At 39.4% G+C, this 17,716-nt stretch overlaps 1 protein-coding gene across 5 annotated transcripts; it reads left to right on the top strand.

The window, feature by feature from the left end:
* The first annotated feature begins 5,929 nt into the window (after positions 1–5,929).
* On the top strand, positions 5,930–13,673 carry LOC132606466 (uncharacterized). Of its 5 annotated transcripts, XM_060319978.1 has the most exons (6): positions 5,930–6,799; positions 7,443–7,509; positions 8,443–8,531; positions 9,219–10,649; positions 12,311–12,377; positions 13,311–13,673. In XM_060319978.1, the coding sequence occupies exons 4-5, from the start codon at positions 9,221–9,223 to the stop codon at positions 12,331–12,333; spliced, it is 1,452 nt and encodes a 483-aa protein (XP_060175961.1). In that variant the 5' UTR covers positions 5,930–6,799; positions 7,443–7,509; positions 8,443–8,531; positions 9,219–9,220; the 3' UTR covers positions 12,334–12,377; positions 13,311–13,673. The 5 variants fall into 5 exon arrangements, 3 of the variants coding, with proteins under 3 accessions (XP_060175961.1, XP_060175962.1, XP_060175963.1); XM_060319979.1 differs by lacking the exon at positions 12,311–12,377 and having other exon boundaries at positions 9,219–10,637; XM_060319980.1 differs by lacking the exon at positions 7,443–7,509.
* Positions 13,674–17,716: the final 4,043 nt, after the last annotated feature.

Consider the following 17,716-nt stretch of genomic DNA (forward strand, 5'->3'; position numbering starts at 1 on the left):
ATATATATATATATATATATATATATATATATATATATATATATATATATATATGTTTTGAGAAGTAATGTGTTATGATAGCCTTGTTGGCTCGTGTTTGGCGGGGATGTTCCCTTATATATTATGAAAGCCTTGTCGGCTTATGTACTATAATGTCTGTTGAAAGTTGTACCTCCCCAGGAGACAGGTTGTTGTGATACGTCTAAATAATGCGACAGTTTTGAGACGACATCTTGCCTTGGTATTGATAAGTCTATACTATGCTAGTTGTGGATGATTATAGTTAACAGGTACATACGAGTGTCCAGCTCGGGCACTAGTCACGGCCTACGGGGTTGGGTCGTGACAAAAGTGGTATCAGAGCAGTTCATCCTCGGAGTGTCTACAGACCGTGTCTAGTAGAGTCTTGTTTATCGGTGTGTTGTGCACCACATCTATAAACAGGAAGCTACAGGACATTTAGGATGTTACCTTTCTTTCATATCTAAGATCGTGCGATAGAGCCCAGCCATAGGAAATGAAATTCCCTTTACTAACATTTGATTTCAGCTGAAGAACGACATCAACAGATGAAAGCGACCGATGACATTGGAAGCTACACAGCACGCAGGTAAGAAATTGTGCGAAAGAGGTATGTCGGATAAGGTAAGAATAATGGAATACGATCGAAATATAAAGTCGAAGGATGAAAGAGAAGGTAGATATGAAGATATATAACAGGACAGGTCGTTAAAGGGTCAGGTATGTCCTGAGGTGCGATATGACAGGTAAGTCCTGACACCTTTGTAACTTTTATTTGGAATTGGGAGCCCCTGTGTGGCTATGATACGATATGATATGTGCGTATATATGTTGGCCCTGTGAGACATTGTTGGTATTTCCTGCGTGCATGTTCTGGGATAGTAAGAATTACAAAGGGGACTCTGCCCAAATTTTCCCAGAAGTAGGAAAAAGAAAAGAATGAGACATAAGTTCATAATAGGTTATGGAAGGGTGACACCAGCACGGTAAATCTATCATGTTGGACTAGAAAATTAACAAAATATACCCCCACCTCATGCATAAGAGGCATCATTCTTATTTGGGGGACGTTGTGTTGAAGAAGCTTATATGAGCAGCAGAATTTGGAATTCATTTGAATGGACGAGAATACCTGCAGTCACATTTTTGCCTTAAAAAAATAATATAAAAAAAAGAAGCTTATATTGAAGGATGAAAACGTCCGGTAAAGTACAAAGCATACAATAAGCAGTCTGTGAACTAAACGGTTCGTCCACGACTCAAGAATAAACTTGGAGATGAACTATGTGCATCAAGCACTAGAAGTCCTGTGGTGCCTGTTAGATCCTAGTTTTATTTTGGCGGTGGTTGGAAAATGCTTCATGGTGACACTTTATTAGTTCTTAGTCAATTAATTGGAGATGGAATTCGTGGAAGGAAAACTCAACTTGTGAGCTGTCATGAATCATGTGTTCCACGTGTTGTTGATGAAATGCTAGGACGACTCGGAAGAGCTTGCGACCCTAAGGGATAACTTACGACGAGTTTACAGTTAAAGGGAGTAATGGTATGATTGAGATAGAAGTACAAAGAAAGAAGAATTATAACAGGTTATGAAGGTATTGATAAGACAACTTGTGAGATATTAAAGGGTAAAATTGATCAGAAGGGGTGAAGGGTTAAAGTACGCCTAGCCTACAGAGTGTAATTAAAATATAGTAAGCATTGTGAATAAGATTAAGAAGTGATACGTTATAGGATGGATTACGAACAAGATGTGACGTGAATACCATAAGGATTACTATAGAAATGAGTAAAGCCTAGCAAGGAAGTAACTAAAGAATATGATGTGATTAGTGCGAAACGGAAAGGCAAATGTAGAACGAATATGAAAGACTTACAAGTCCTATAGGGAAAGTTTAGGATAGAGATCAAATGGCAATGAAAGTGAAAACGAGCACAGGAAGAGAAGGAGTTAATAGAAGGAGGAAGATAAGAAGAAAACGAATTGGATTGCAGTGTAGCGATACGTTATGACGTGTATAGCTAAGAAAAAGAGTAATATAAGCGACAGAATTGTGAAAGACCAACCTAAAGGACGATGAGCAACAAGACAAAAGGAGTGCCAGAAATAACTGGTGTGATAAGAACAAATAGAGAAGAACATAATATGTTTCGAAAATGAGAAAGGGGTTATGTAGAAGTAGTGTTTTCCGAAGGATACAGGAGTTCCATGAGATTCCTCGTGCACAAAATAAAAGATGGACATAGACTGGAGAAATGAAGGAATACTAAATGAAGCACCCAAGACAGACGTAACTAATTAAGTATGAGTATAGGACAAAAGGGAAATATATAGCTATGAACTTAAGATGTAATACGACGAGAAGGTGACAAGACAAGACCATTATCAAGACGAATTTGATATGATTTTGAGTAAATTAGAAGTTAGCATTAGATATACAACAAGAATGAGAGAGTATCAGCCATAAAGGAGTACTACGTGTATTTGACTTCACCTCGGAGATGGTGAAATCCTTAAAGGACGAGGATTGCGGATTTGCGAAACAACTGATATATTGTAAATTTATTAGAAGAAACAGACGGTATCCGTTGGGATAAAGATAGTGTTATGAGAAAGCTTGAGACACTTATCAGTAGAATATAAGTGATACTGAATGGAGAATTTGAAACGAAGATAAGCATTAGCTAATTACTGATCGGAATAAATGGAATGTGGCTTTGGACAAATTACTACATTAATTGCATTACTCGAGTACCAACCATCAGATGAGATTTTGTACTATGTATCGAGAGTTCTCATCGCCTCGTGATTGTGTTAGGGTTTCACACCTGGGTAATCTAAGTTATAGACGATATAAAGGAAGACATAGGAATTTGAAACAGTATACCAAATGTATTGGAAAAAGAATCATAGGAAGTTGGAAATGGAGGCATAGAGCGGAATATAAATAGATAATGATGTAGGTACACCCTAAAGGGGGGAAGCGGATGAGAAAAATTCAAGTGTAAGATGAAATTAACTGATACTGCAATACGTTTAATGTGAATACTTAAACTTCAAGTGAGACCCCATGCTAAAACAAGTTAGTGAGATCTGAACCAGCGACAAACGGATAGAAGCCAAGATGGTATTTGAGACGGTGCTGAGAATTATTGGTAAGGATCTTGGATAATATGACGTTAGAAGGTGGATGCTTACAAAAAGGAAGAATACGACAGAAGAATGATAACGAGTAATTTAAGAGATATTGTGAAAGACAGCAACGCTATGCCGGATTAGAGGCTAGGATGTTGGAAAAGTTGTTCGCTAATGATACTGCAACCTATAGGTAGCAAAGGAGAAGGAATAGAAAAATCTCCGATAGTAGGAATCAAATGGTGAATAGAGGAAGGGGAAAGAGTATGGAGAAATAGACAGCAAGTGAGTGATAGTACAATAAAGTATGCCGAGCAGAATAAGCCAGGAGAAGGAAAGACTATGACTAAGATTAGACGCACTTTGTACGAGTTGTACCAGAATAGTTATGCAACCTATGAATATGTGTACGCTAAGGATGAGACCAAGTGAGTACTTGATAAGAAGAGTAAGGATTCAGTAACAACAATGCGGTTACGATATTTCGGATACATCAAAGAGAGGTATAAGATGGTCTGAGGCAAAAACTACAGAGATATAATTAGTACTGAGGGCAAAAAACCATAGTTGAGCCTTGATATCAATTGAAAGATATAAGAGGAGAATATAGGTCTACATAAAGACTAGCGAGGCAACGCTAAGGTATTTTCCAGGCTGACTTGAGCACCTACACATACTTGTGTAAAGATTGCAATAGGATGCGTGGTAAGAGAACTAAGAGCAAATTTGAGTAAAGCGGCAATAGAAGAGTTTGAGTCAAAAATAGAGAAACGACACGAGATAATTTGTCTAAAGTATGGCCAGTTAGAGTAACGGAAATTACAAAATGATTTAACCGAGACAATCGGAGCAAGTGCGTTATGGGTTACTGGATGATAGTAAAGTTGTAATATGAGAGAACCCTAGCGCTATTTGATAGCCAACCCTAAAGATCGAGACAAAGAAGTAAGAGCAAGTAATAGTTAAAGACTTTCAAAAAGGAAGTCAGAAAGTGACAAATGATGCTGAGGATTCCAGAATACGGACTGTCACAGCGGAGTAAAGCAAGGACATTGGGGTATAAAAAAAATGTTACCCTCTAAGAAATTTTGTTTTACTCGTAAAACCTGCGAAGGGTCTACAGGTTACCAGAGGCATGCGATACTCCAGGGATGTTAAAGTCTAATGAACCGACGAGGGACGTCTTCACGTTATAAAAATCGCATTTAAAGAGTCGATTCATGACTACACGCACCATGAGTACAAGTATGAATCAATTAATGACAATACAACTAAGCAGTATGCATATAAGAGAGGCAGTGACACTTCAGCAGAACAGCTCGAAATATAGCTGATAACCAACTATGAAATAAAGAGAAGAGTAAAGACAAAGTCATGGAATTATTACCTCGAGAGGTAACAGAAAGAGGAGATATTACAGGATTGACTAAATAAAGACCTCGAATGTGTTATAATGAATTATGGTGAATCGTCCAATGGAAGAGGTATGTGAAGGGCGTGATTGAATAAGAGGACACTTGAGTAAATATTGGGAATTCAGAATCATTTTAACATTCGAGGACGAATGTTCTAAAGAGGGGGAGGATGTTATACCCCGTATATTTATACGTCAAATTATTCGCAAGCAAGTCGAATCAAGTTAAAGGCAGAATTATTTTCGGACACGAAATAGAAATCTTTAATTTTCAATTTTAATTAAAACATAAATTGTTTATAAATTTTATTTAGTATAAAAATATTACCGGAGATTAGGAACTAATTAATTGTGGTATTAATTAAAATTAGTAGACTAATACTAGGCTTCCACGTGACACCAAATAGGCTGCCACGTGGCAGCAATTAATAAAAGGGGAAACTAACGTGTCAAGCCCAATGATGACTCAAAGTCATCTAAATGGGACACTTACACGTTGAAAGGCCCTTATACATTCAAAGTTGGCAATTCATAAATTTATTTTGCAAGAATGCAATTGACAAAAGTCACGTAGGAATTAAAAAAAAACAAAAAGCACACACGGCTAAGTTGGAGTTAAAGAAAGAACATGGTACTTTCGGACCAGCAGTGGTGTGGATAAAAGTTTGCATTGTTGAATATTTTGATTAAGTTTCAAGTATTATACAAATTCAAGGAGGCGATAGCAACATTGGATATGGAATCGAGGAAGAAGAAATTGCGAAATTGGAGCAATTAAGAGTAGAAATTCCTATGAGAAAATTAAGGTAAGATTTTCTTGTTTTATGATGTAATTGTGTTAATAGTAATATAATGGAGTTATTAAAATTGGATTGGAAGAAATTGGGATTAAGTAAATGCATGAAATCGATGTTATAGAAAATTGTGGGCTGAAATGAATATAGAGAAATTGTGGGGTTGTTGGAATTGTTATGGACTGGGTTGTAATAATTTTATATGTATATCGTTGTTGTTGGTATTTTTGTGTTGACAGGAGGACAATTAGAAATTCGGGTTAGACGCATGTATAGGGGAAATGCTGCCCGATTTTCGTTAAGCCCTTAATTAATGGAAAACCCTAAATGAAAATATATAAGCTAAAATATAGGTTCTATAAGAAATGGGTTATAGATTTGTGAACTAGAAAATATAGTTACTAACGATAACGTTATTCTTATATTAAATAGGCTAAAAGAGCGACGAGACGAACGAGTTACGAATAACCAACAGGTATGTAAAGCCTATCCCTTCCTTCTTCTGGCATGTCCTAGATGTAAGTAAGATATGATATGAGCTTTGGGGTAATTCTTGTTACGTCCCGTATTTTTATACATTGGGACAACCCGGATTAACTATGATAATTTAAGGCCAAGACCATTCCGGGATTTGAAGTCGGGACTTTTGGCCTTTGATTTTATTTTGAGAGATAAGTTGTGCATGAAAATTGTTGACATTAAACACTTAGGAAAATTTAGGACCAAAAGTGATATAATTGGAATTGAAAAAAAACTTGTGCAAAAAGGCCTTGTATATAAAGAAAGAAGTCCCGATATAATTTAGGCCTTAACAAGTATGACGACGGTGGTTGAGAATAATATTTGTTTAGATATAAAGAGGCTATGGACTAGGATTATACCACATGATTATGATAATGAGTATGTGAAGTGTGTTAAAAATGATTATTATTTAAGTGAACTGAGATCAAAAAATTAATTATGTGTGTGATTGACCAAATGTTAGAATTGTAGTGGAAGTAAAACAATTAATTGGGTTTATTGAATAATCATTAATGTGGACATACTCCACATGTTCGGTTCACAAATGGACAACAATATGTCCACACTCAAGGACACGTAAGGTTGTAGACAAGATGAATATTAAGGGGATTCCATATGTTTGGCACGTGTAAAGGCAATTAGCCATTTTACTTGTCTCACTGTATAATGCTATCTAAAGGCATATTTTTGCAACAAACAGTCATTTCCTCTTAGCTACATCAACGAGCAGTTCATGATAGTAGCAACATAATTATTATTTTTAGGAAGCAAATTCTACTATTTCTCAGGAACAATATCCGAGTTTCGTTCACCGCTTTGATATCGTTGTTTTTATTTTATCGCGTTATTAAATTTGGGCTTTCTTCGAAGGAAAGTAAAGCGGAAGAAGATCATTTCTTGGCATATAAGGTAAGATTTATTCTCCCCTAAGTATATTTAAATTCATCCCGGTATAGCTAAATTGTTAGATGGGAACTACGAAATTAATTGCGGGAAATCGGATAAATGGTTTTTATGTAATTATGAAAATGGAATTGTTAAGATGCAAATTGTGGTTGTAGTTGATGAAATTGGAAGATGAAAAGTGTGTTGTGAATTTTGTGTCGAAGGTTGGAGGTTTCGGGTGAATTATAGTTTTGGTGGGATTTTTTTTTGTGTATTTTGTAGAATGGTACAAAATGCTTTTGAATTGCACTTGAATGGTCTTGAATTGGTAGTGAATATGCAAGTGCCGATATCGACTTGAAAAATCGTAATTGAAATGAGTGTTGATGAATTATGTTGAAAGGAAGGTTACTAATGTTAGAATGTGTTTTGAATTGATTATTGATGTTATTGGTATGGTTGTTGATATTGTTGGTATGGTTGTTGATGTTTTGGCCGAGTTAAATTCTCGGATTTATTGTTGATGATATAGCCGAGTGGAATTCTCGGGGATGGTAGCATTTACAGGGGAAATGCTGCCGAATTTTCTGTAGAATTTAATGGTTAGTTGGGAAGAATGGCTTAAGTGCCCTTAGCTGATGTTTGGTATTCGTTGGCATATTTGTAGACCTTGGGGAGCCTGAGGCGTAGATTGGATATTTACTTAAGATTGGCCATCTTGGAGTGCGTACGAGGTATGTAAAGCGCAACTCTTCTTTCTTTTGGCATGCCTTAGTTTGTATAGGCTAAATTATAAGCCTTAAGAAAATTCTAAATTCGAAATCCGAGCATGTTATGATCCGTATATGTTCCTTGGCACTCTTATGTATGATTTGATGAAATATGAACCTTTATGTATTTGAAATAATCGCTTTCCGAACTTTGCGCAAAAAGGTTTCACTTTAAAGAACTTCGAAATTTCCGAATGTCATATCTTTCACATAAGTGCTCGGATTGCTCCAATATATTTTTATAAAAGTTTGCATTACGTATAACGAGTATGTTTTCCATAAGCGGGCCCGACTTGGGTAAATTTCCGTCCGTGGGTCCCGCGGCTTCCCTTTATGAAATTCGGGAGCATTTGAAAGAATTTGTTAAGATTATTATTTCGATTTTCAAATATGATCATTTTGCTTATGTTTGAATTTATGATATTGATTTTATGCATATGACTACTCACGACTCTATTCGTGCGTTCTGTTATATCTTTCGCCGGTTCCCGGGCCGGTTCTGTTGTCGTGCGCACTTTGATATACTCCGGTGTTATGCTGTGTTTATGGTTCACCGAGCTACTCGCAAAAGAGGGTCGGGTTCCACATATATTTGGTGTTATGCTGTGTATGGCGTTATGCTGTGTTGTGATGTGTGACGGGGATTCGGAGATTTGAAACTTTCTGGTGTTATGCTGTGTTGTGGCGCCATCGACAGGCGGGCGACCACATTTTCCTGTGCCCTATGCATAATTTATACTTTGGAAATAAACATTTTGATATTTTTTTTATATGTATTACTTTCTATATATCTGATTCGATTATTGTTCAGATTTATTTCTGTACCTTCTGCTTTGCATACTCAGTACATATTTCGTACTGACCCCCTTCTCCGGGGGCTGCGTTTCATGCCCGCAGGTACAGACGCACAGCCTGGTGATCCACCTGTTTAGGACACCCTTTCTGCTATTCGGAGTGCTCCTCTCTTTCCGGAGCTTATACTTTTGGTATATATATTTATTAGTGCATTTGTATATATTCGTTCATGGATACGGCGGGGCCCTGTCCCGTCATATGATTCTGTCGGTCTGTTTAGAGGTCTGTGGACATGTTTGTGGGTTAGGGTCTTTCTGTATGGATGTATGTACATGTCGTTTGGGCGATCCCATACGCCGAGGCGGCCGGTCCGCATATGTTGTTTGGGCGATCCTATACGCCGAGGCGGCCGGTCCGCATATGTTTATATATTGCTTGGTTAGCCCTGTGTGGCTTTTGTTGGTATTTTCTGCGTGCAGGGTATATTGGATAGTCCGTAAAACAAAGGAAACTCTGCCGAAATTTTTCTGGAAATTACCTAAATTTGAAATAAAGCCTTGTCGGCTTCCGCCATATACTAGAATGAGTTAATAGAATTTGAGATAATATTTGATAGATGGGTTCGGGTGCCCAGATCGGGCACTAGTCACGGCCTACGGGGTTGGGTCGTGACAAAGTGGTATCAGAGCGGTTTGTCCTCGGAGTGTCCACAGATCGTGTCTAGTAGAGTCTTGTTTATCGGTGTGTTGTGCACCACATCTATAAACAGGAGGCTACAAGACATTTAGGATGTTGTATTTTCTTCTGATCTTAGATCGTGCGATAGAACTGTGCTATTAGGATGATTCTGTTTTGATCTGTTGTTGTTTTTCTTTCAGTGATGCCTCCGAAAAAGGCGACAACCGCCCAGAAGAAAAAGGGCGTAGTAGGAGAGACCAGCCGGGCTCAGAAGGGTACTCGGACCCTTGCTCAGATGATGCGTGATATTACGTCCCGGCCAGCCGACTCTGCTACGTCTTCATCGTCAGAGGAGTCTGGAGCAGCTTCACCATTAGCTCCAGGGGCTTCAGCTCCCGCGCCTCCAGCTCCTCAGCCAGGGGCGGAGGACAGGACACTGAGAGAGGCTGTGCAGTTATTGACCACTCTGGTAGCGGGACAGGCTCGCAGACGCGGGCGGAGAGATGATGATGATGACGATAGGCGTGACAGCCTGAGGGTTCGAGAGTTTCTATTATGTGGCCCTCCAGAGTTTTACGGGTCTAAGCCCGACGAGGACCCCCATGACTTTATTCGGGGGATGCGGCGCTCACTAGATTTGGTCAGGGCTTCAGAGACTGAGTCTGTTGAGTTGGCTTCGCATAGACTACGGGATGTCGCTGCTCACTGGTATGAGTCCTGGGAGCTATCTAGGGGTGAGGGTGGTTCCCCAGCTACTTGGGACGAGTTCGTGGCTGCTTTTACCCGCCACTTTTTGCCCCCAGAGTTACGGCGGGCGCGGGTTGACCGATTTTTACATCTGCAGCAGAGGGGTCGGAGTGTTCGTGAGTATAATATGGAGTTTGATTCTCTGGCCCGGTACGCACCTACCATAGTAGAAGATATGGCCGATCGGATGCACAGATACGTGATGGGGTTAGACCGCTACTTGATTGATGGCTGTATGGCGGTGGCATTGCAGACAGACATGGATATTGCCCGACTACAGGCTTATGCTCTGGGTATGGAGGACCGACATAGAGCTGATTATTCCAGCAGAGATCGGGACAGGAGGCCGCCAAAGAGGGCCAGGTCCGCTGGGTATTCTGGGGAGCCTCAAGGCGGGCAGCCTCAACAGTATGTTAGACAGTCTTCTCAGCCAGCGCAGAGTGCGCCCCCGCAGTCTACCGGAGAGGGATTTGATAGTGCCAAATACTCAGGAGCAGGCCAGAGCTTCAGGGCTCCAGGTTCACAGGTGAGCCGAGGTTCCAGCCAGGCGAGGCCACCTATGCCTCGGTGTTCGTATTGTGGGAGATCTCATCCAGGAGAGTGCTACCGAGCTACGGGAGCCTGTTTTTCTTGCGGCCGTCAGGGCCATATGATGCGTGATTGTCCAATGGCAAGTGGTTCTGGTAGTACAGTTCAGCCGACGGGATCAGCCGCGGGTTCATCTTCTACTCCCTCAGCCATGCGCCCTGCGGGACGAGGTATGCCGGTACAGGCGGGTCGCGGTCGAGGCCGTGGCGGTGCTTCAGGTTCTAGCGGTCCCTCGAACCGCATATATGCGTTGGCCAGCCGACAGGACCAGGAGGCGCCACCAGGTGTGGTTACAGGTGATTTGAATTTTTAAATTCGTTACATTGTTTGGTAAGAAATTGATATATGCTATTCAAAAAGAAACTCCCCCGAATTTGAGTAATATCCGTAACATTAAATCGAACATTCGAGGACGAATGTTCTTAAGGGGGGGAGGATGTTACGTCCCGTATTTTTATACATTGGGACAACCCGGATTAACTATGATAATTTAAGGCCAAGACCATTCCGGGATTTGAAGTCGGGACTTTTGGCCTTTGATTTTATTTTGAGAGATAAGTTGTGCATGAAAATTGTTGACATTAAACACTTAGGAAAATTTAGGACCAAAAGTGATATAATTGGAATTGAAAAAAAACTTGTGCAAAAAGGCCTTGTATATAAAGAAAGAAGTCCCGATATAATTTAGGCCTTAACAAGTATGACGACGGTGGTTGAGAATAATATTTGTTTAGATATAAAGAGGCTATGGACTAGGATTATACCACATGATTATGATAATGAGTATGTGAAGTGTGTTAAAAATGATTATTATTTAAGTGAACTGAGATCAAAAAATTAATTATGTGTGTGATTGACCAAATGTTAGAATTGTAGTGGAAGTAAAACAATTAATTGGGTTTATTGAATAATCATTAATGTGGACATACTCCACATGTTCGGTTCACAAATGGACAACAATATGTCCACACTCAAGGACACGTAAGGTTGTAGACAAGATGAATATTAAGGGGATTCCATATGTTTGGCACGTGTAAAGGCAATTAGCCATTTTACTTGTCTCACTGTATAATGCTATCTAAAGGCATATTTTTGCAACAAACAGTCATTTCCTCTTAGCTACATCAACGAGCAGTTCATGATAGTAGCAACATAATTATTATTTTTAGGAAGCAAATTCTACTATTTCTCAGGAACAATATCCGAGTTTCGTTCACCGCTTTGATATCGTTGTTTTTATTTTATCGCGTTATTAAATTTGGGCTTTCTTCGAAGGAAAGTAAAGCGGAAGAAGATCATTTCTTGGCATATAAGGTAAGATTTATTCTCCCCTAAGTATATTTAAATTCATCCCGGTATAGCTAAATTGTTAGATGGGAACTACGAAATTAATTGCGGGAAATCGGATAAATGGTTTTTATGTAATTATGAAAATGGAATTGTTAAGATGCAAATTGTGGTTGTAGTTGATGAAATTGGAAGATGAAAAGTGTGTTGTGAATTTTGTGTCGAAGGTTGGAGGTTTCGGGTGAATTATAGTTTTGGTGGGATTTTTTTTTGTGTATTTTGTAGAATGGTACAAAATGCTTTTGAATTGCACTTGAATGGTCTTGAATTGGTAGTGAATATGCAAGTGCCGATATCGACTTGAAAAATCGTAATTGAAATGAGTGTTGATGAATTATGTTGAAAGGAAGGTTACTAATGTTAGAATGTGTTTTGAATTGATTATTGATGTTATTGGTATGGTTGTTGATATTGTTGGTATGGTTGTTGATGTTTTGGCCGAGTTAAATTCTCGGATTTATTGTTGATGATATAGCCGAGTGGAATTCTCGGGGATGGTAGCATTTACAGGGGAAATGCTGCCGAATTTTCTGTAGAATTTAATGGTTAGTTGGGAAGAATGGCTTAAGTGCCCTTAGCTGATGTTTGGTATTCGTTGGCATATTTGTAGACCTTGGGGAGCCTGAGGCGTAGATTGGATATTTACTTAAGATTGGCCATCTTGGAGTGCGTACGAGGTATGTAAAGCGCAACTCTTCTTTCTTTTGGCATGCCTTAGTTTGTATAGGCTAAATTATAAGCCTTAAGGAAATTCTAAATTCGAAATCCGAGCATGTTATGATCCGTATATGTTCCTTGGCACTCTTATGTATGATTTGATGAAATATGAACCTTTATGTATTTGAAATAATCGCTTTCCGAACTTTGCGCAAAAAGGTTTCACTTTAAAGAACTTCGAAATTTCCGAATGTCATATCTTTCACATAAGTGCTCGGATTGCTCCAATATATTTTTATAAAAGTTTGCATTACGTATAACGAGTATGTTTTCCATAAGCGGGCCCGACTTGGGTAAATTTCCGTCCGTGGGTCCCGCGGCTTCCCTTTATGAAATTCGGGAGCATTTGAAAGAATTTGTTAAGATTATTATTTCGATTTTCAAATATGATCATTTTGCTTATGTTTGAATTTATGATATTGATTTTATGCATATGACTACTCACGACTCTATTCGTGCGTTCTGTTATATCTTTCGCCGGTTCCCGGGCCGGTTCTGTTGTCGTGCGCACTTTGATATACTCCGGTGTTATGCTGTGTTTATGGTTCACCGAGCTACTCGCAAAAGAGGGTCGGGTTCCACATATATTTGGTGTTATGCTGTGTATGGCGTTATGCTGTGTTGTGATGTGTGACGGGGATTCGGAGATTTGAAACTTTCTGGTGTTATGCTGTGTTGTGGCGCCATCGACAGGCGGGCGACCACATTTTCCTGTGCCCTATGCATAATTTATACTTTGGAAATAAACATTTTGATATTTTTTTTATATGTATTACTTTCTATATATCTGATTCGATTATTGTTCAGATTTATTTCTGTACCTTCTGCTTTGCATACTCAGTACATATTTCGTACTGACCCCCTTCTCCGGGGGCTGCGTTTCATGCCCGCAGGTACAGACGCACAGCCTGGTGATCCACCTGTTTAGGACACCCTTTCTGCTATTCGGAGTGCTCCTCTCTTTCCGGAGCTTATACTTTTGGTATATATATTTATTAGTGCATTTGTATATATTCGTTCATGGATACGGCGGGGCCCTGTCCCGTCATATGATTCTGTCGGTCTGTTTAGAGGTCTGTGGACATGTTTGTGGGTTAGGGTCTTTCTGTATGGATGTATGTACATGTCGTTTGGGCGATCCCATACGCCGAGGCGGCCGGTCCGCATATGTTGTTTGGGCGATCCTATACGCCGAGGCGGCCGGTCCGCATATGTTTATATATTGCTTGGTTAGCCCTGTGTGGCTTTTGTTGGTATTTTCTGCGTGCAGGGTATATTGGATAGTCCGTAAAACAAAGGAAACTCTGCCGAAATTTTTCTGGAAATTACCTAAATTTGAAATAAAGCCTTGTCGGCTTCCGCCATATACTAGAATGAGTTAATAGAATTTGAGATAATATTTGATAGATGGGTTCGGGTGCCCAGATCGGGCACTAGTCACGGCCTACGGGGTTGGGTCGTGACAATTCTACTAACTAGTTCCGAGCATGACTTACGATTTTTATTCGTTCTTGATGTTAGAACTCTCAGGATAGTTGAGCTATTGCCCTGGAGTCTCTTATATGATTGACTAGTATATGATGTGTAAAAGTTCCTATTCTTAAAGAATTTCATAATGAGTGGTGTCCTTGACTTTCATAAGCTATCTCGTACTAATTTGATACATGTCTATGATCCCTGAGACGTTCCTTTATATAGTTCGTAATGACATTTAGAAAGAATTTAATATGGCTATTATCCTGATGCTTGAGAGCTGATTAGTCTACTTATCTATTGAGTCTCAAAAGATGATTTGTATGTATATGGTTACTCACTACTCTGCTCGTGCTTACTGTTACATCTTTCACTGAGTCCCGGGCCAGGACATGTTTTCGTGCACAGACCCACTGCATTATTTACCGAGTCCCTCACTAGAGGGCCGGGACACGTTATATATATGTATATGATGATATGATGATGTGGGGATGGCGGCCAGGATGGCACATGATGATCTTATTCACCGGGTCCCTCACTAGAGGGCCGGGACACGTTATATATATACATGATGATGATATGATTTTATTTACCGAGTCCCTCACTAGAGGGCCGGGACACGTTATACATACGCATATGAACAAGATGATTCTCTAATGGTGACATTAAGTTTCATAACGAGTTAAGTTTGATATTGACACCATGATTTATGATTCAAAGGTAAGCCTTGTGGTTTTCTGGTTATTGTACAGGTTTTCTGTACTCCTCACTTCAGTATGATCCTGTTTATTGTATTTATGCTTTACATGCTCAGTACATATTCCGTACTGACCCCCTTTCTTCAGGGGGCTGCGTTCATGCCCGCAGGTACAGATGCTCACGTTGGTAACCCGCTAGCTTAGGAGTCCTATCCAGCTATCTTGGAGTGCTCCCTTGTCCTGGAGCCTAGCTTTTTGGTACAGATTCACCTGTTGTATATATGTGTCTATTGAGGGGTACGGCGGGGCCCTGTCCCGTCATATAATACTGTAGTTACTCTTAGAGGTCTGTAGACATATGTGCGGGTTGTGTATCAATGTTGTTCAGTTGTGTCTATATGGCTTATGTTTTGGGACGTTCTCATTCGTATTGGCAGCCTTGTCGGCTTGCGTATATATATATATATATATATATATGTATGTTTTAAGAAGTAATGTGTTATGATAGCCTTGTTGGCTCGTGTTTGGCGGGGATGTTCCCTTATATATTATGAAAGCCTTGTCGGCTTATGTACTATAATGTCTGTTGAAAGTTGTACCTCCCCAGGAGACAGGTTGTTGTGATACGTCTAAATAATGCGACAGTTTTGAGACGACATCTTGCCTTGGTATTGATAAGTCTGTATTATGCTAGTTGTGGATGATTATAGTTAACAGGTACATACGAGTGTCCAGCTCGGGCACTAGTCACGGCCTACGGGGTTGGGTTGTGACAAAAGTGGTATCAGAGCAGTTCATCCTCGGAGTGTCTACAGACCGTGTCTAGTAGAGTCTTGTTTATCGGTGTGTTGTGCACCACATCTATAAACAGGAAGCTACAGGACATTTAGGATGTTACCTTTCTTTCATATCTAAGATCGTGCGATAGAGCCCAGCCATAGGAAATGAAATTCCCTTTACTAACATTTGATTTCAGCTGAAGAACGACATCAACAGATGAAAGCGACCGATGACATTGGAAGCTACACAGCACGCAGGTAAGAAATTGTGCGAAAGAGGTATGTCGGATAAGGTAAGAATAATGGAATACGATCGAAATATAAAGTCGAAGGATGAAAGAGAAGGTAGATATGAAGATATATAACAGGACAGGTCGTTAAAGGGTCAGGTATGTCCTGAGGTGCGATATGACAGGTAAGTCCTGACACCTTTGTAACTTTTATTTGGAATTGGGAGCCCCTGTGTGGCTATGATACGATATGATATGTGCGTATATATGTTGGCCTTGTGAGGCATTGTTGGTATTGCTTGCGTGCAGGTTCTGGGATAGTAAGAATTACAAAGGGGACTCTGCCCAAATTTTCCCAGAAGTAGGAAAAAGAAAAGAATGAGACATAAGTTCATAATAGGTTATGGAAGGGTGACACCACTACGGTAAATCTATCATGTTGGACTAGAAAATTAACAAAATATACCCCCACCTCATGCATAAGAGGCATCATTCTTATTTGGGGGACGTTGTGTTGAAGAAACTTATATGAGCAGCAGAATTTGGAATTCATTTGAATGGACGAGAATACCTGCAGTCACATTTTTGCCTTAAAAAAATAATATATAAAAAAAAGCTTATATTGAAGGATGAAAACGTCCGGTAAAGTACAAAGCATACAATAAGCAGTCTGTGAACTAAACGGTTCGTCCTCGACTCAAGAATAAACTTGGAGATGAACTATGTGCATCAAGCACTAGAAGTCCTGTGGTGCCTATTAGATCCTAGTTTTCTTTTGGCGGTGGTTGGAAAATGCTTCATGGTGACACTTTATTAGTTCTTAGTCAATTAATTGGAGATGGAATTCGTGGAAGGAAAACTCAACTTGTGAGCTGTCATGAATCATGTGTTCCACGTGTTGTTGATGAAATGCTAGGACGACTCGGAAGAGCTTGCGACCCTAAGGGATAACTTACGACGAGTTTACAGTTAAAGGGAGTAATGGTATGATTGAGATAGAAGTACAAAGAAAGAAGAATTATAACAGGTTATGAAGGTATTGATAAGACAGCTTGTGAGATATTAAAGGGTAAAATTGATCAGAAGGGGTGAAGGGTTAAAGTACGCCTAGCCTACAGAGTGTAATTAAAATATAGTAAGCATTGTGAATAAGATTAAGAAGTGATACGTTATAGGATGGATTACGAACAAGATGTGACGTGAATACCATAAGGATTACTATAGAAATGAGTAAAGCCTAGCAAGGAAGTAACTAAAGAATATGATGTGATTAGTGCGAAACGGAAAGGCAAATGTAGAATGAATATGAAAGACTTACAAGTCCTATAGGGAAAGTTTAGGATAGAGATCAAATGGTAACGAAAGAGAAAACGAGCACATGAAGAGAAGGAGTTAATAGAAGGAGGAAGATAAGAAGAAACGAATGGGATTGCAGTGTAGCGATGCGTTATGACGTGTATAGCTAAGAAAAAGAGTAATATAAGCGACAGAATTGTGAAAGACCAACCTAAAGGACGATGAGCAACAAGACAAAAGGTGTGCCAGAAATAATTGGTGTGATAAGAAGAAATAGAGAAGAACAGAATATCTTGCCTTGGTATTGATAAGTCTGTATTATGCTAGTTGTGGATGATTATAGTTAATAGGTACATACGAGTGTCCAGCTCGGGCACTAGTCACGGCCTACGGGGTTGGGTCGTGACAATAACTAGCTCAATCCTAATCAAATAGGCTTCATTTGTTTGTTAATTTGATCTGCTTATAATGAAAAATAGGGTTCTATAGTTTAAGTCTTGATATAATAAAGAAAGAGTGCTTATGCACGGTTAAAATAAAATTAGCCACATTATAGGTTAAGTGTCTGATCTGTATGGCTAAATATTGCCTTCTTCTAGTCATTTCACGCCTAAATTTATTCATGTCTAAATCTGTGTTGTGTTGCTTAAATAAGGTGTGTGTTGTTGCTTTGTTGGGAGCTGATTAGATGACTATTAGGTATTTTTGACTTGAACAGTGTGTATTATTATCGTGTGAGGAGATAGTTAGATGGTTATTAGACATGGTTAGCTTGAATGTGATCAGTAAAGTTAAGTTTTAACTTGACTGCTTTTGCTATACT

The sequence above is a fragment of the Lycium barbarum genome, chromosome 8 (genome assembly GCF_019175385.1).
Source record: "Lycium barbarum isolate Lr01 chromosome 8, ASM1917538v2, whole genome shotgun sequence".
Classification (NCBI taxonomy): domain Eukaryota; kingdom Viridiplantae; phylum Streptophyta; class Magnoliopsida; order Solanales; family Solanaceae; genus Lycium; species Lycium barbarum.